This window comes from Dromiciops gliroides, chromosome 3, assembly GCF_019393635.1.
Source record: "Dromiciops gliroides isolate mDroGli1 chromosome 3, mDroGli1.pri, whole genome shotgun sequence".
Lineage (NCBI taxonomy): Eukaryota > Metazoa > Chordata > Mammalia > Microbiotheria > Microbiotheriidae > Dromiciops > Dromiciops gliroides.
In genome coordinates, this window is record NC_057863.1 from 42,372,372 (window position 1) to 42,392,131 (window position 19,760).

Below are 19,760 nucleotides of genomic sequence, written 5' to 3' on the forward strand. Positions count from 1 at the left end.
CTCTCCTTGAATCTGCAGCCGGACTTTGGTTGTGTCCAGGGGGACAAAACAAGCAAACAAAAAACCCCTTTCTATACAAAGCTTATGTAAATCCAATAGGGTGCTAGTCAGTGTTGAACAATTGACTCTCTGGGGAAAAAAAGTACAACACACTTTTAAGTTGAATCTGAGTTATTAACATTTTTCAATTACTTTCTTCTCTTGAAAATCAACAAAACAATAAATTAAGCCCTGATTCATAGCGTTTTCTGATTTCCAAGGTGTAAATGCTCACACTGAAAATTTAACAATTAGCTCTCTCTATTCAAGCTGGTTGTACCTTTCTCGTGTTCAACCATGATTGATGGATGTAAATACCATTTGTATTTGATGGTGTAAATTGATGAGGAAATACTATTCTGATATAAATCATTTAACTTCTCCATGCTAGTTTACTCATCCGTAAATCAATAAAACAAAATAGTAGCAAAAGATAAAAACTAATTGATGTTTGCACTAATTTATTGAAGTTAAAACACAGACAAGAAATAAAAATCACTGCTAAAGTGTAAGGTTTCAATGTATGAGTTACAATCATTCTTTGTTATTTTGCTTATTTCAGAAATTTGTGTGTGTGTTTGTGTGTGTTAAGGTTTTGCTATGGTATGGAAGACTTGAAACAAAATTTATTTCTATTGCTTGGTGTTCTCAGTAATGTGGGTACCACCTTCAAATGGTGCAGATGACAGCTGATTCATGCCTTTTCATCCTATAGTACTCTTGCCCATATTTTCCTGGGGATCCTCCATAGGAGAGTAAAGGTCCTACCATGGTGCTCAGATCTCCCTTTCTCTAAGGAATGAAGTTCTCTCTCAGTCCTGCTACATGCCCATCCTCTCCTTTCCCCCAAACATCTAATTACATCCTTTATCCCCTTTCTTTTGCCCAATTCCTCACTTTTAACGTGTGCAACACTTGCATACTTACCATTCACATTTTCTTCAGGTAACTTACAATTTCATTTCTTAGGTTTCAGGGTACCATTATGTAGAACTATATTGTATCACCAAAATAATGATGTTAAAAAAGACTGTTGGGGGCAGCCAGGTGGTGCAGTGGATAAAACACCAGCCCTGGATTCAGGAGGACCTGAGTTCAAATCCAGCCTCAGACACTTGACACTAGCTGTGTGACCCTGGACAAGTCATTTGACCCCCATTGCCCCGCCCCCCCCCCGGAAAAAAAAACTGTTTTGGGAAGTCTATTAGGCTCATTATGAGTACAGCCCAATACCCCAAAGGCAAACCAGCTTGTCCTGTTCGAGTCTGTGCCCAGGTCACTGCTTTCCATACTGTCCCAAGATAAATGTGTTGGGGAAAGTTTTAAGAATTGTCCAGCCTGCTCTAGACCCGTAGGCTTTTTTCATTCCCGTATCAATAGGCCAAATTCTTGAGAGTGATTCTGGCTCTCATTTAGGAAACTCTACATTGCTCCGGGGCTTAATGCAATCAGTCCAATGTCAGTGACAAATAGGAACATCTGGAGGATTTCATCATCTAGGGAATGCCTTTTCCATTTGGTCTCTGCTCGACACCCTCTATAATGGCAGTAATTATGTTTGATGAGCCTATAGCTCCGTTTTGTTTCTTGCTCGACAATCATCAGGGGTAGACAAAGTTCTCTTTTACATCTTTCAAGGAACAATGGAAGACACTATGTTGGAGGAACGCCTTTAAGTTGGCATTTTGTAATCAAATACTTTTTTTTTTCTTCTTTTTTGTGGGTCACAAACAGTAAATGTAGTGGGCTCCTGTTTTGCCTATACTTTTTAGTCAAACATATGACTGACTGGACTGAGGTAATTTGCCACAGATAATTTTTTGCAAAAACTTGCTTTTTCCCTTCTCATACTTTCATCAAAGATAGCCTGATGCACAAATGGATATCGTGAGTTAATAATTTGTATACTATGCAAATTCAATCCCATAGGCAACTCCAGAGGACTATAAAGTTCAGAGCAAATGCTGATCTGCACTGGTAGAGGGAGTTGGCTCACTGGGAGATCCATATAAACTGAAAAATCAACTACTGTTAAAAAAACCAAAACCTTTATTGCTAGCTTGTTGTGAGGATCCGATAAGACAATATATGCAAGGTACTATAAATGTCTGCTACTGTTATCTTTAGAAGGGAATTGTTTTTAACACTGCGACTTAGTTCCCCCAAGAACCTGTCAGTGAGATGTATTTAACAAATGTTTGGAAGTTAGTTTTAAGGCAAATGTCATGGCAACCAACTACATTAGGGTTCTGAATCAGTGAATTTAAGAGTGATGGCTAAGGGGGCAGCAGAGGCCAAATTGTTAACATGTTCCCAATGGCCCTTCAAACACTAGGGCTCAAACCCCAGAGTCAGGACTAATGGATAATGTAAGCCTCCAGCCCTAGTTTCCTATGTCCTGTTGCTAGGGTAACAGACCCTAGGCAGGTGCATAGCACTCCCCAGTCAGCCTGGATTCTGTAGCCCTGGCAACAAGAGGCAGGGACAACAGGGCTCAGGTTATCTGAGGTTCCTGGTATCCAAGGTTACCCTCAGCCCAGGATACCTTGGATAACCAAGAACCTACTCTAGCATCCATTAGGTTATTTTGTTTACCCTGAATTTACAGATTTTCTTTTTGCCTGAACTGATTCCTTCATTCCCTGCTTTGTTTCCCCTTAAAAAAACAACCCCCCCAAAACTCCATTCTTTATATATCCCCAGGTTTCTTCTTGATTTTACCTTGAGATGCTATTAAAAATGTGTATCAGATAATTTCATCTGAACACCAAGCCTTTCAGAAACAGAAAGTGCATGTTAAGATTACAGGCTCATTGACAAACTACAGAATAATTTTGTTATTGTAGCTAGTGAAATATAACATGATGTTCCACACTGTTCAAATATGGGTCCACTTCTGAGTATTCCAGGGGAGTGATTTTTTTTTCCTTTCAAATAATTTGTTTTGCTCTCTGTAGCACCAACATGACAAAATATTTGTTTACTCTTTAAAATAAAAATCCCACGTCCATGCCTCAGAACACACTGTAAACACTTTAGAACTTCTGGGATGGGGGGAGGGGGGATCCAGGGCAAATCTCAAACTTGGGATGCCTTAAGCCCTCATCTTCCTGACTTGTGAAGGCTGAAAAATTCATCCCTTTGTGGTCAAATTGGTGCTGAACTGGTCCTTACACAGTAGGAATGTAAACCAGCCCTAGACTTCCAGCTTGGTCTATGCTACCTGCCCATCTTTGTCACTGGTCCCTTCTCTCCATTCATATGGCCACCAGCCTAGTGAAAAGCTTCATCCACTCTTCCATGAACTACTGCCAACAGCCTTCTAATTGGTCCTCCACATAGATGCCACATGGTTTTCTTTTTTAGTGAGGCAATTGGGGTTAAGTGACTTGTCCAGGGTCACACAGCTAGTGTCAAGTGTCTGAGGCTGGATTTGTCCTGAATCCAGGGCTGGTGCTTTATCCACTGCGCCACCTAGCTGCCCCAACCACGTGGTTTTCTTAAAGCACAAGTCTGTTCATGTCACTTACCTACCTACTCAATAAACTTCAGTGGCTCCCTATTACCTCTAGGGTCAAAGACAAAATCTTTATGACCTGGCCTCACACTACTCTTATTCACTCTAGTCCTTTCTTGCTGTTCCTCAAATATGTCTTTGTGCCTTCACCACTTCTTATTAGTAATGTGTTCCTCTCCAATCCCTTAGATGCTTGTTTCCTTCGAAGCTCAGTTCAGGCACCATTGTCTGCTTTTGCCCTTTTGACCCCCCTCCCTGCCCTCTTCTGCTGGAGCCTTTTCCTCAGTTTATCATGCATCTATTTTAGCATAGACTTTACAAGTATACATTCTCCCCATAGAATACAACTCAATGAGGGTCCTTTCATTGTCATCCCTGTATCCCCAGGCTCAAGAACCATGCCTGGCCCATAGTAGGCATTGATTGGTAGGACATGGCAGAGATCGTGCCCGCTGGCATGGCCTTTGTGAGCTCAGGGTCACCTCCGGGATACAATGAGACCCTGCATTAGAGTGGGGTTCCTCTGGAGATGGAAATAGTATACTGCAGAATGGAGCTTCTTCTTAAGAACTTGTGGTCATCATGGTGAGCATCAACCAGTTCCCTTCTTGTTCCAAGACATCCTGGCATGGCCTCAGTGGTTACCAAGGGGGCAGGGATGTTTGCCCCTATACTAACGGGTCTCAGACAGCTGTTCCTTCCTAGTTGAGTTTTTGCTTTGCTTCCTATTTCACTGTCACTTGTCACAGACTGCTAGTAGCAGCTAGATACTGCTGTCAGTAAAAACCAGACAGTGAAGTTTGGGTTATCAGTAAGATTCATGTGAGTTATCAGAATGAAAAAAATGTTCATTTTCTGTAGGGTACTTGACAAGTTTTGGTATAGGTCTTCTTGCTTTTTTGCCAACTTCTAAGGGCCTTCTGAATGACAGATGTCACCACCTCCTTCCCCTCTCCATTTCCCAGTAGAATCTTTTTTCCCCCCAGTAGAATCTGCTTAGTACTTGGTATTATTGCATTTCTTTAAGCCTCTGTAGCAATATACCCGAAGGTATGACTTTATTGTTTCACTAAAGCCAGAATTTTTTGGGGGGGGGGGCGGGGCAATGAGGGTTAAGTGACTTGTCCAGGGTCACACAGCTAGTGCCAAGTGTCTGAGGCTGGATTTGAACTCAGGTCCTCCTGAATCCAGGGCCGGTGCTTTCTCCACTGTGCCACCTAGCTGCTCCCCGGAAATTGTTTTGAGCAAGGGCCCCATTAAGTGGCAGGTGACTCACTTTCTTACATCCAGGTTGAGGTCAGCTCACACAAACATCCTTGCTGATTGGAATGGAGTTCATCCAGCCCAACCTCCTTAGAGGCAGAGAGGTGAGGTTATCTGCCCAAAGTTACTCAGGTAGCACACAGTAAGGCTGGAATTAGAATCCGGGCCTCTGGACTTCTCAGTCTGGCATTGCTACCAATCTAAGATGACTCAGGTTCTCAGGTGGACCCTCAGTGGCTGGAGACAGGCTAACTATGTAGTCTCAGTAGATGACGGTTGCCTGCAGGAAGCCAAAGGCTCAGCACTAAAGAAGTCATTGGCCCCAATTTACCACATGGAGCCTGGAGTGGCCACCCTGACGAGGGAATGTTTTCAGCTGTGCATTCTGAAAGTCTCTCTCTCTCTCTCTCACCCCCTCTCAGAGCTATGAAATGCCCAATCAGCAACAGAGCTGTAAGCCACAAAGAAGGCTGAGGAATAGAGGCAGAGGACTACTGTGAGCTTTAATTAGGAAGCCGCTCACGCTGTTAAACTCAGATTCGGTTTCATTTATGTGGGTGATCAGTTTAATGCAAGTCCCAAGCACCATCCCTTCATGCCTTCTCAACCCTTGTGACTCTCCTCATCCAGGTTTCTACAAAAATCCTTTATAAGGATCACCAGTCAATAGTGGGCGTCCTCCACAAAATAACCGGGCAGTTCCATTTTAAAACCTTTAAGACGTATTACAAACAAGAAGCCCCACCTCGACTGGAATGGATTTGATCTCGACTAAAGTCCTTTCCAGTACCAGAAATTCAACTATTCTATAATCACAACGATTATATTTGTCTCCACTAGTTATACTCTGATGGCTCATCATGGCCGGACTTCAGAGCTCAGAAAAGCTCATCATGAGGTTGGCTACAGGTTGATGAAATGATGAAACATTCTGGCTCCACCAACTGTCAGAGATGACTTGTGTCGTGGAGGGATGGCTATCTGCATCAGTGGAAGCAATGCTCACATTGCTGAAGTCATAGATACAATGGCAACTAGCCTGTTATACTTAGTCAGTAGGTCCCACTTGGGAGTTTCCCAAGGTCTCCCCTGACAAGTTTGTCCATCCACTATGCACTTTGGTTGAAGGTGGGCTTTCTCCCTGAAAAAGATGCAGTGAAAGGAAACTGTGATTTTCTGTGGTATTGCATATGTGCTCATTAACCTCTGCTTTGAGTCATCTTTAAGCTTGCTCCTGCTACTGTAGGAAGTAGATATGCCTGCATGAATTGCATAATGAAGATCTTGGTACAGCTAATTCTTAGTTTTGATTTATTATGGTTTTTCTGGATTAGTTTATTCTTGGCAAATCTTTGAAGTTTTGATATTGTTTTCCAATATCCAGTTGCTTGCTCACAGAAACAAGATTTTTGTTTATTATCACCCTAGACCCAAAGAAAAGATAGAAACCAAGGAAACTTTTTGGTTTGGTGCTACTTGGAGAAATGATCAGTTTTAGGATCTAGATCTCTCCCTACCACTCTCTCTCTCTCCAAACTGATGTACAGAGTAAAGTACAAATTAAATATAGAAGGTGGAAAACTTGGAGGTTTCCTAATTTTCTTAAATTAAGCCATCACTAAAGTTTCATTAAAGTATTGTGAATTCTCAGATCAGACACAGCCATAGCCAAAGCTTGCACAACAAAAATTATTTTGGGGGGATTTTCTGCAAGGATTGTTCCTCTCAATTCCTGACAATCTGCTTTAATCCCAAATTCTGTAACTGAGTTTATGTGTTAAAAAGATAACTCATGTATATTGTAGAAAACATCAGAATACCTGTTTTTGCACATGTCCACTGGGTGAGTTCATTATTATGCTTTATATATTGCAAAGAGGCACTGGCTTCTGAAGGTTGGAATGCTATGATGATAATGATAGCACCTCAAGCAGGGAGCATGTGCACAGAGTAACAGACATGATCATCAATAATTGGCATCTGGGGGTCACTACAATGTGCCAAGTTCTTTTCGCACATTACCAATGTCTGTTGAATGAGCTGTCCAGAGCTGCAAAGGGTGAGCAGGCATGGATGGGTTGGGATCTTAATCACTGGATGGAGTGTTCACCTTGATGAGATCAGATCTATTTGACCTCACAAGTTCCAGCAAAAGAGAACTGTCACGTTTTGTGATTCTAATGGCTTGAACTTGAGAAGTTTGTTTTCTCTTCCTCCCTAGTCATGTTAAAGTTCTTATGGATCACTGGGAAGTCTGGGAATTTTACAAATGAAAGAACTTTGTATGACTAGAAAATGATACGAGACTGATTTTTTTTTAACAGTAAAAGTGTTCTGGGGGCAGCTAGATGGCACAGTGGTTAAAGCACCGGCCTTAGATTCAGGAGTACCTGAGTTCAAATCCGGCCTCAGACACTTAACACTTACTAGCTGTGTGACCCTGGGCAAGTCACTTAACCCCCATTGCCCCGCAAAAAAAACCCCCCCAAAAAAAAACAAAAAAAAAAGTGTTCTACAGAAATTGTTCAAAAAATGCTAAAGAACCAAATTTTATAAAGTTATGGGACAGTGTACTTAATGCAAAAAGAAACTAAAACAAAAATGTCATGATAAACCAGGATATCTACTGAAACCTTTCTCTTACATGACTTGTTATATTGATTATATTTCTGATGTATGAGCATTCTCTATTTCATAAAATTAAAGTTATTTGAGCCTCGTGGAATCAAATGGTGTATTAATATAAAATACTGCAGGCCAATGTGCACCAGCTTGTTAGGTCACAGCAGTGATGATTTGTTCAGTAGGATTCTAAATATAGTTAAGTTAACTAAGGAATCATGTTTCAGGTTTTAGTCAATTCCCATGAGGAAGAATATTTATAACTTGTAAGACCACAACATCTGTAATCTATTAATTATAAATAGCATCAAAATTAATGAAAAGAAAAAAACAAATTATACCAACTAATGCAACCAGTAAAGAAATATTACAGCTTTTATGAAGTTATTATAAAACATCAGGACTCCTATACATAAAGTAATCAATGTATATATAAATTTAACATTATCTGAGTATTAATTTTACTTCTTAGCTTGACTTTCTAATAAATCTTTAGCTTCATTGATTTTGGCTGCTACATAAGGAGATCCTCCTATAAGAAAAAAGAAAAGGAAGAGTTATAGAGACTGGGCAAAGGAATGTCTTATCTGACTACAGATACAATGTATTTTCTTTCACTACTAAATAACACTGAAGTTTTATCCTCACATATATCATAGGCAACATGAAATATTTACTTCACAAATTATAAGCTAGCATTAGCAAAGAATTAGATTTTCCACAAAAGTGAACTTTCAAGATAAAAGAAAGTTTGTCCCTTTAAATACAAAATTATGTACTTTGGACAATTCCGATGGAAACTTTTCTAAAATGTTACAAATGTGTTGTAAATGCAATCTGGGTAACGTAATTAGAGGTATTCTCAATGACTTAGTCATCATTACAAACATTAATGACTATTTGATATTGTAAATGCTGCCGTTCTAATGGGTAACCCGTGTGCAGAGGGCTGTTTGCCTCTACACACAGAAAGGTCTCAGACTCCCAAGCCTTTTGAGTACCTGTGGCTGCTTTTTGACATCATTCCCCATCTCCTGATAGCCAATGCTTACTTATCTGGGACTCGTGATTGTGCTGTGGTTTACCATACCAGATAACCAGTCATTAATACCACGTTTAAAATAATCAGCAGAATAGCAAAGTAAAGCATCCTTTCTGAGCCTCTGCCATGGTTGAGAAACCTCTCTGCTACTCCTGGATTCTTAGCTGTGCTCCAAATAGCTTAAGGTGATAGAGAAGTGCTGTGTTGCTGTATTAGATCCATGTAAAGAAACCTGTTAGCATTTCATCCAGTTTAATATTCTAAATTGTACTCCTCCTTTGGTTACTTAGAAAAAACTTCATTTAGAAGTAATTTTTCTCTCTCTCTTTTTTTTTTTTTGGTGAGGCAATTGGGGTTAAGTGAGTTGCCCAGGGTCACACAGCTATTAAGTGTCAAGTGTCTGAGGCCGGATTTGAACCCAGGTCCTCCCAAATCCAGGGCTGGTGCTCTATTCACTGCGCCACCTAGGTGCCCTTAAAAGTAATTTTTAATAGCTGAAACTTCTTTCAAATTTACTTATTGAATTGTCATACAGTGGGATATTTTCTTGCTGTCTAGAAAATATGGAGCTAGTTTAAGATAGTTTTGCCTACAAGTAGCTAGTCCATAGCTAGTCCATAGCTGCCTCCTCAGGTGTGCTCCTATATTCTCTGAAGACAGTAGTGAATATGGGTTTATTAGAGTGAGTACCAAGGTCAAATGCTCAGTCAGGGGTCCAGGTGATGGTTCTAATTCTGTCATAGATGAGCAAGAACACAAAACCACTATTCAGTTCCTTAGTTGCCTGACTCTCGAGTGATCCAAAGCACTAAGTGATCCTTAAGGCCCCTTGAGGAGTTCATCTTTCACACATCAGTTGTTTTTCCAGAGGATCATTTTGATTGACCATCTAGGAAACAGAGAGATCGAAAGGAAGGTGTTCTTGTGTGTATGATCTGCTGAGCTGCGACCAAAGAAGGCTGGTATTTTAGGATAAAACTCTGCCCTGAAACACAGATGGCCCCAAACCTCAGAAAGCTTGATAGGAAGTGAGGCCAGTGGACATCTACTGACATTTCAATGAAAGCACTTGAAAAATGTGAGCCAGGCAAGTGTTGGATGTGGCCAAGAAGGCCACAAAGGGGTGACCTGAGGAAAAAAAAAAGTCACAGGCTCCTTTTTCACTTCTTATGGTTAGGCTGAATGACGGCTAAGTAGTAAACCAAAGGACACTTTTCAAAATATCAATGAAACCTCCCAATGACAGCAGTTACCAATTTTTAAGAAGTGCTTAGGGGGCAGCTAGGTGGCACAGTGGATAAAGCACTAGCCCCTGGATTCAGGAGGACCTAAGTTCAAATCTGACCTCAGACACTTGACACTTACTAGCTATGTGACCATGGGCAAATCACTTAACCCTCACTGCCCCCCCCCCCCAGGGGGAAAACAAAAGTGCTTGGTGGGGAGCATTTTCAAAATAAGACATTTCCCCCAAGTGTTTTGATAGGTGCCACAGTGAATAAGAGCCTGGAGTCAGGAAGACTCATCTTCCAGAGTTCAAATCTGGCCTCAGACACTTATTAGCTGGGGGAGTCACCTAACTCTGTTTGAACTCTGTTTGTCTCAGTTTCCTCATTTGTAAAATGAGCTAGAGAACGAAATGGCAAGCCACTCCAGTATCTTTGCCAAGAAAACCCCAAATGGGATCACGAAGAGTCAGATACAACTGAAAACACACATTTTGAAAAAAAAGCTAAACACATGACATTTTACCAGAAATATATAAATAACTTAGAGCTTTTTCTCTTGAAAAAACCGCCAAGAACAGAGAATGAATTCTATCTTCTGGTTAGAAAATCACCATTAATAGTAACATTTACATTAAGAGTATAAAGAGGGAAAGCTAGGTGGTACAGTGGATAAAGCCCAGAATTTAGGAGGACTTGAGTTCAAATCCGGATTCAAACAGGATTCAAACATTTGACACTTACTAGTGGTGTGACCCCGGGGAAGTCACTTAACCCTCATTGCCTCGCAAAAAACAAAAACAAACAAAAAAAGAGTATAATGACTACTTACCCTTGTCTGGGTGGTTTAAAAGCATGATTCGTCGGTGAGCATCTCTAATTTTCCCTTTATTGGCTGTAGGGCTAATAAAGAAAAAACAATGACTTTGGGCCAAAAAAGACCTCTCTTTTAACAACGACTGATGAACACATGCCATACCAAACATATACAGAAATGACTAACAAATTGAGTTTGTAGTGGGTCACTGCATAGTACGAAGTCCTATGTAAGCCTCATTGCTGGGATTCATTAAAATATGAGTAAAACTTCAAGTTAATCAAGCAAAATATTCATTTTCTTGAGACAAAGTAAACAAAAGGAATCTTTTGAATATGAAAAATAAATAGTTCCTTAGTCAGAAGAGTGATGAATTTCACTCAAGCTGAATGTTTTAACAATATTATTAACTATTCCTAGAAAATTGCTTAATATTTCAGTATTTGGAAACGAAAGGACATTTGCACAATAGCAAACTTCCTAAAAATACAGTAACTGGCAAGTGACACAAAGGAGAACTGTTTAAGACAAATGGATTCTAAAAATAGTACAGTTCTTTGTCATACTGTTCAAATGATTTTCACCAAGACCAAGATCATTTCACTGATCTGGAAAAAAAGGGATTTACAAAACTTCCATCTTTGGGGAGGGGGCAGCTAGGTGGCACAGTAGATAAAGTACTGGCCCTGGATACTTAACCCTCATTGCCCCACAAAATTAAAAATGTCTTTGGGGAAAATGTTCATTAAGACAAAAAATAAGCAATACTTATATAGTTCCTCTGACATTCTTGACTTGCTCAAAATGACAATGCTGCATGTCAATATTCCAGATTAAATTGTGGTTACAGATATCACTTATTTTTTTTTTAAACTCAGTAAGTTTATGAGGCAGCTAGGTGGTGCAGTGGATAGAGTACCGGCCCTGGAGTCAGGAGGACCTGAGTTCAAATATGGCCTCAGACACTTGACAACTTACTAGCTGTGTGACCCTGGGCAAGTCACTTAACCCCAATTGCCTCACCAAAAAAAACCAAAACAAAACAAAACAACCCCAAAAATAAACAACAAACCTCAGTAAGTTTATTTATGAAAAAGAACAATATAACTGTATTCAGAGGCTTGCCATCTATATAATCTAATTATATTTTGTAAGCCTATTAACCACACTCCGCTCTTTTAGGAAGTCACATTAAAATGACTATGTTGTCAAAGCCCCAAGCCCATACAAGAATGTTCTAGGACTAAAACCATAAAGATACAGATCAAAGGGTTAGAGCTGTGAAGGACAGGAGAGGTAGTTTAGATGAGCAAAGTAGGAAAGCTGACTGGCCAAAGCCAGAGATGATAAGTGACAGCTGGAATGTGGCCAAGTCCCGACACCAAATGCAGCCTCTCTCTACCAAAGGCCTGGTCAGACGCTTCGAGCCCAGCAATCACCATTAAGATGCTATTAGTTATGGAGAGTGAGACCGTACCTCCCCCACAAAAAGAGGGTTTGGGAAAGTTTTAGAAAAGCCTGTCACAAGGCTGCATTCAATTTTATTGCAAATTACATTAATAAAGGCGAATATGAGACTCATGTATGCCGAATTCAATGAAAAAATGGTGTGACTGACATTGCCTCCTACATTCGTCCCAAACCGCTCTGTCCTAAGACCTGGAGAGCAACTAGGCGAATGAGAAGGTTCTCCCCTATTTCCACACACAAATGCTTCCTCCCATGCTGCCCTTCTATGGGACTGCAGCAGTTTTAAATGTATAAGGGAAAGAAGCACAGGGATACAATGGTCATGGTAGTGACAATCACATTCCAACCAGCTTAACTTTCCCAAGCTATAGCAATCATGTGAGACACTCATGTCACCTCCCTCTCAGTGGTGAAGATTCTGTTTGCTCAGGTACCCAGTGCACCAAGTGACTTCCAAGTAAGCCAATTCTATGAGGCATTTAACTTACCTTACTCCCAATATGAGTGCTGCTTCTCGCTTTGTCATTTTGGGTTCAAATCCGCCTCTATAATAGCCACCACTGAAGGCCTGAAAGGGAAAAGGCATCAGGAAGAAAAATGAATGGACTAGGAAGAGTGGAGAATGACTTTGTCAAAAATCTTCAAATGAATCTTCATAAAAAGATTTGCAAAGAATAACATTTCACTGAAGTTTCTTATTTTTGTTTCATAGAAATTGAATTTATGTAGAATTTCCTTAAGTGTTTCTTACAGTTTCACAAATAGCCCTAACTCAGTTTAATTGATGCTTAAGAGAAGCAGTGTAAAAGGTAACCAGTTGAGCTTCAAGTCTTAGCTCTACACTGGCAGAATCTATGAACCCATATTGGAAATGGGGTGACATCTTCAACTTGATGCTGCCAAACTGAAACTCAAATGGAAAACGGAGACAATCGTGCAGGCAAGAGGAGACTGCAAAAGTATGTCAAAGACGTTGATGTTTGGGCTGGGATGGAGGAAGGAAGATCTAGGGCAATGAAGAGAAAATGTTAGTTATTGCTGGGGGGTGTCATGTCAATCACAAAACCAGAACTGGGCTGAGACAACACTGTCAGTCAATAGGTATGTAAGTGCCTACTCTGTGCTTTGTTTTGATTTGAGAATCGCTCTCTGCTCTCTCCTAAAAACAGAGCATGGGATAAAGGCTTCACTTGCCCTTTCAGAAATGGGGAAAGCACCAAAAGTGCCGTTCTGGACCTGATTCTATCCAAATGGCTGTGGAACTGAAAAACTACAGGAACATTGGCATCAGTAGACTGTTACCCTAGGGTTTGTGAAGTCAAGGAGGGTAAAACAGAAAAGGTGAGGAATGACCGTGTGGCCTCCATACAGGGTCCCTATGAAGAAGGGGGATGCACTCTATGGTGCAGTCAGATTTAAAAAAGATGTTCCAAAAACAGAAGTAGAAGTGTATGGATGAAGATGAATAGAAAAGATCCCCTGGGACCTCTAAGAGTGTTGGGAATGCTAAAGCCTCCAGTGTGCTAAGCCCGACAAGCAAAACCACACACACAGGAAGCGAGAAGTGACAGGATTGCTGGCTCAGGCCGAGATAGTCCTTAAAGCCCATTCTACTTATTGTCCCTAGCAAGAAAGGTCATCTTTAGGCAGTAAAGGAACTAAAGTACTTTAGAGGGAGCTAAAATGCCAATGAAAGATCCAGGGAGTATGAACTGATTGTCAGACAGTGATAAGGCTCCCATAGGAAGAACGCAAGGCTTGGTTCCAACGAGGGAGGTACTTGTCCCTGCCTAGGCCTTCTGCACATCTGCACACACACGCTATGCTTCTGAAAGGTCCTTGCCAAGTCCAAGTGTGTCCACAGCAGGGCAGTCAGCAAAGGAAGAGATGGGAGGTCATGCCATGAAGACCATTCGCCAGGACTTGGCACATTTGACCTGAAGGCTCAGGGAGGGTGGGGTGGGTGTTTTCAGTTACCGAAAGGGCTGCTCTGCTCGGCCCAGGCAGCAGAAGTGGAACAAAGAGTGGCAATTACAGATTTCAGTCACAGCTGAGAAGAAAGTCTTCCTACCTAGTGGTCCAGGACTCTTGAAGAGGTGAATTATTTAACTCATATACCATTATGCATACAGGCCTATTTCAGGTACTAGGTGAGGGGGTCGTTTCTGCTATATCAGAGTCTAACCCTCACTTTACAGGTGTCTTCAAACATTGAGATTCTGCAGAGTCAGCTGGCCTGGGCGAATTACATCACAGGGTTGTTCAATAACCCACAGATGGAATTGCTTGACCACTGATCTTTTGGCAGCTGTGGAGAACAGAGGCACCATAAGACTAGAAACAGGCAAACATTCCCATTTAAAAAATATAATTAAAGTAGGTTATTTACTATATAGGAGACCATCCATCCCTGGTAAAATATGAGAAACGTTAAATCAATGGTGGCAAATATGTGGAAAAGAAAAAAAAATCAGTAAAAGTCATTGGGTTCACTACAAACAAGTAATGCCAGATTGACCCTGTCCTTGTCCCTCTCACAAAAGGGATGGTGCAGACCTAGACTTCGACGAGTCACCTGACAAGATCTCTGATGGTAATCTTGTGGACAAAGTTGAGATGTGAGCTGGATAGGTAGGTATGGAAAAGTTTGAATGACCATTTAGAATTGGCTGATGGTAAACCTGGAGGAAAGTCTCTGGTGGTGTGTTCCAGGGTTTTGTTCAGTATTTAAATACAATGTTATAGAAATGGCTGTCTTTGAGAACAGCATGCAGTCTTTGGGTGAATGGGCATAACCCTTTTTTTTTTTTTTTTTTTGTGGAGCAATGAAGGTTAAGTGACCTGCCCAAGGTCACACACCTAGTAAGTGTCAAGTGTCTGAGTTCGGATTTGAACTCAGGTCCTCCTGAATCCTGGGCTGGTGCTTTATCCACTGTGCCACCTAGCAGCCCCCTTGTTCAGTATTTAAAATAAGCAACTTCTATATGTGAAGACCCTGATGGCTGGTGACATGGAAATGGGATCTGAAAAGATTTTAACAGGTTGGGATGTTGGGACAAATCTAAGATAAATTTAGCATGTGTCAAATTTTTCAAGCCCTACACTTTGGTTCAAATCTAATTCAACTAACCTTTATTAAGTACCTGTAGTCCCCAGCTATGGGCCTAGGTGACAGAGACCACAAAACCAAAACAGTCACTGCCTGGAAGTAGCGTATATCTCAGCTGGCAGGTAAAATTGTGTACACAAGTAAGTAAATACAAAGTGAACAGAGTAATTTTGAATCAGGTGGCAGCTGGAGATGGGAAGGGAACTCAGGGGCCATGTGGCAGAGGTAAAGAGAGTCCGTGTTCTGAGCATAGAGGTAGGGTAGACAAGATCATGTAGAGGGAAGAGCCAGAGATCCATTAGCCTGTGGTGCAGAGAGAGGGGAAAGGAGGTAGGGGAAGGGAGAGATGACTACACCAAAAGGTGTGGGGCTCTGAGCCTTCTCATGGAGGTGACTGGAGCTGGTCACACTTCTCCTGCAGAGGCGGGAGAAGGATCACTTTGGTGGTTGTATAGAGAACAGCCTGGAGAGCTGGGAGACTTCTTCCTTACATGTTACTCTTATGAGATGACTTATATGAGCTGAAGTGAGAGCTGAGGAAGGCTTGAAATAGTATTGAGTTCTCTTTCATTAGATAATGAAGGGTCACTTTTCAGAAACACCAGAGAGGGGGTGTACTGGCAAGGATTAAGTCTGGACTATATCTCTAGAAATCTGATTCTGGGGATGATGGCAAATCTCACAGAGGGAAGCACACTGTCTCAGAACAAAGTTTTCTTCATGTCCTGGAGTGGGACGCTGACCATGGTAACTCCAGAGCCCACGCCTTCTAAGCTAAGACTTCTGAGAGGCAGATGCAGACTGAGGTGCATTCCCCACCAGGGCTATCTGCCCATATGCATGGTTTCCGAGGGAGGGGCACCGACTCCATCAGAACAGATCAGAGTTGGAGCCGAGAGGGGCCTCTGAGGACGTCCAGCCCAACCCCCTCATTGTACAGAGGAGGAAAATGGAGCTCCAGAGAACTGCTGGCACTGCGTTCCAAAGACTGTCTTTGTGTAACTAGGCGAATGAGACAGCAATATATTACTGCCCTGACAGACTGTGTATAGACTTTCTTTAGGAGAGAACAGGGACGCTTTCCATTTATAGAGAGAAAACAATCTTTATATACAACTAATAATCAATTTTCAGCATCCAGTCACTCACTGGGGTCACAGTGGACTGCATTTTGGAATGTTAAGAGTTCAGAACCAGGCACCTTACTTTCACACGTGGCCTATGGGACCCAATTACATGACGGGTGGAGCTGGTCCACTGGAGTACAGGAGACTTGGGCCATCTCATCTGACCACAATTCCCTATGCTTGGGCTACCAAACTTTTTGGAGATGAAAGCGAGGAAAGAGTGTGTTGACACAAGCTGCTAAAGCTGCTGTTAAAGTTTTTTTGGGGTGGGGCGGGCAGGGCAATGAGGGTTAAGTGACTTGCCCAGGGTCACACAGCTACTAAGTGTTAAGTGTCTGAGGCCGGATTTTAACTCATATCCTCCTGAATCCACAGCTGGTGCTTTATCCACTGAGCCACCTAGCTGCCCTAAGGTTAATTTTTTTTTGTTTTTGCAGGGCAATGGGGGTTAAGTGACTTGCCCAGGGTCACACAGCTAGTAACTGTCAAGTGTCTGAGGCCAGATTTGAACTCAGATCCTCCATGAATCCAAGGCCAGTGCTTTATCCACTGTGCCACCTAGCTGCCCCAAGGTTAATTTTTTTTAATCAAAAAGTTGGTACCCATCTACCTCAGTTATTCTTCAAGATCAGGGGTTATTATTAACTTTTGTGTCAAAGACCCTTCGGCAGTGTGGCAAATCTATGCACCCTGAAGAACCATGTTTTCAAATGCACAAAGCAAAATGCACAGGACTGCAGAGAAAACCAATTATATTGAAATGGGGAGGTAATTTTTCCCCCATCCAGACTGACAGACTCACTGAAGTCTAGGTTAAGAACCCCTGTTCTAGATCAGGAGCACTCAGGAACTGTACTTGCAGCTTGGCACTGAAATCAGCTTGTTTGGCTTGTCTAGTGACATAGGATCCTTTTAGGAACCCAGGGTCCTCTCTTGGTGAGGGTGAAGAAGGGGGAGAGTTGTGAACTAAAAGAGTCGAACAATTATCTAGAAACATCCACCCCTCCCACCTGCCCCTCAACAATCGGTCTGAAATAGTTTAAAGGCAGAAAAGAAGAAATCTTACACATTTGGGCAGACTTCGAATAGCTTGCTTCACTTGGGGCTCCATATGCTTCATTGTTTGCAAAACATATCGGCCTTAAAACAAACAAAAAAGTGAACAGAACTTTCCATAAAAATAAAGCCCCAGGTCCCGGGTCCCTTCCACTCCCCTGTCAGCTACAAACCTGCAAATCCTGCAGCAGCAATCGTCAGTCCAACTGCTACCATTGTGCTGGCCTAGGGAAGGGAGAAAAGGGGTTACTTTTTCCATCCTTTCCTTTCCCCTGTCATGACTCCTGCCCAGCTTCCCTTCCTTTGCAATTTTCAGTTTACATTTCAATAGTAAAACTTATTTTAAAGGAAGTCCTAGATTTAATCTCCATTGTTAAGAACATTTCTAAAACTGCCCTAAAGACCCCTCCAACTCTAAATCTATGATCCTCTGATACTTAAAAGTTTATTTCCTTTTTTGGCTTTTAAAAATGAGGACTTAAAAAAAAATCCGTGTAGCTTAATGCTCCAGGTAGAACTGTGATGTAAATTAACTGCAGAAGAACAGAGCCAGTCAATGAAGACATCTACCAGGCGAACAACAAATAAATCTTGCCCTTTGGGAATTATTCTCCCTTGCCTGTGGAAAGACCTCGAAGGTTGAAATAAGGGCATCGGAGGTACAGAACCAAAAAATGCAGGGGATAAAGTTGTTATTAACAGTCACCTCCTCAAACCCGAGGAGAAAGCATTTGCCATTGGGAAAATCCTGTTTAATTGAAAGGGCAAAGCAGGGAAAGCTTCCATCTACAAGCCCCTCCTACTCCAACTACAGTGAGAGGACTCTGGACCTGTGACCATTACAAAACAGCCCAGGAGAAAAGGGAAGAATTTAAATGTCTAAGTTAAGAAGGAATCACAGAATTTCAGATCTGAAAGGAACCTGAAGGGGCAAGGGAGTCAAGGCAGACCAAGAATTCCCTCACCCACATTCCTGAGGGGTGGTCAGTCAGCATTCCCTCAAGACGGCAAGTGTGTGGGAACCCCTCCCTTCCCAGACAGCCTGTTACACTCTGGGACACCTGAAACTGTTAGTTCTTCCTTACTTTAGAGCCCAAAGCGGTTACTCTGCAACTTCTACACTTTGCTCTAAGTTCTGCCCAAGTTAGGAAAGGGCCACTTTGTGTGTGCAACATAAATATGAATGCACATACTTGTGTATATTCAGAAACATACACATGTCCATATGCACATATATGTAACCACAGAATGCGGCAATACACACCTGTATATGTATACACAAATACACACACACACCTGCATGAGAAACACAGACTGAGACTTAGAACCAGAATAAATGAATGAATCAAACATTTCAGCAGCAGGCATCTGACCAAGGCACCTTGTCACCTAGTCCAGGTGTCAAAGTCACAGATGTGACCCCACAGCCGCCAAGGGAACACGATCCAGGACGCATTTTTGCTTATTTTGGCAAACGTTTCCCAATTACTTTTTAGTCTGGTCCATATCCATTTCGCAGATGAGGTAAATGGGGGGAGGTAGGAGATGGAGCTGGAAGTCCTGAGTTCAAGAGCAGCAGCGAACATTATCAGCGCTTTGCAAACCCCTAAATTGCGGGCTGTTGTCGTCACCCCCAATTTGCAGAGAAATACCCTGAAGCCGAATAAGGGACTTGCCCAGGGTCACCCTGCCAACAGGGGTTTGCGGCAAGATCTGAAAGCAGGCGTGTCCTGGGACCTTTGGGGTGTTTCCTCATTTGTAAAATGTGGGGGCTGGGCTAGACAGCTTTGGATCCTCAGTGACTTAACGGGATCAAACATTAAGCGCCTACTATGTGCCAAACCCTGTGTTAAACAATTAAAATAAATATCTCATAAACCCTCCCAGGCCTCAGTTTCCTCATCCGTAAAATGCTGGGGTCAGGCTGGATGCTCTCTACCGGGGGGGGGGGGACGTGGGGGGTGGAGGGCTGGGGACCTGGGTTCGAATCCCGATTGTGCCCCACACCCACCCCGTGCCCGCGTGACCTTGGACAAGTCTCCACTTACGTGTCCCCTCGCCCCCTTCCCGCGGCAGGGACGAGAAGTCCCTCCTAGCTCGCCGCCCCAGAAGGCTTGGGTTCAAATCAAACCCCGCTGCCGCTGCCTCAGTTTCCCCTCCGGACTCCATGTCGCTCACCATGGCTCGGCCGGCGCTGCCCTGAGTCTGCGAAGCCGCAGCTCATCCCAACCCAGAGGCTGCGCGTCCGGCCCGGCTCGGCCCCAGGCACCGGCCCCGGCCCCGCAGCCGCCGCCTCCGGTCGGGCCAAGCGAAGAGGAAGCACACGAGCGCCTATCAACAGCGGCTGCCGCAAAGCACCGCAGCCCGACTGTCGTGAAAGGGAGCACGGGCAGGCGCGAGGCCGGGAAGGCGGGGCGCAGCATCCGCTGCCGATTGGCTGTGGCTGAAGGGGCGCGGGTTCCTATTGGACGG

At 42.7% G+C, this 19,760-nt stretch overlaps 1 protein-coding gene across 2 annotated transcripts; it reads right to left on the bottom strand.

The window, feature by feature from the left end:
• Nucleotides 1-7,798: 7,798 nt before the first annotated feature.
• On the bottom strand, nt 7,799-19,645 carry DNAJC19 (DnaJ heat shock protein family (Hsp40) member C19). 2 transcript variants are annotated; one of them, XM_043990977.1, is made up of 6 exons: nt 19,467-19,645; nt 17,462-17,513; nt 17,299-17,372; nt 12,485-12,564; nt 10,542-10,612; nt 7,799-7,973 (listed from the first exon to the last, which is right to left on the bottom strand). In XM_043990977.1, the coding sequence occupies exons 1-6, from the start codon at nt 19,467-19,469 to the stop codon at nt 7,903-7,905; spliced, it is 351 nt and encodes a 116-aa protein (XP_043846912.1). In that variant the 5' UTR covers nt 19,470-19,645; the 3' UTR covers nt 7,799-7,902. The 2 variants fall into 2 exon arrangements, with proteins under 2 accessions (XP_043846912.1, XP_043846913.1); XM_043990978.1 differs by having other exon boundaries at nt 19,337-19,645.
• Nucleotides 19,646-19,760: the final 115 nt, after the last annotated feature.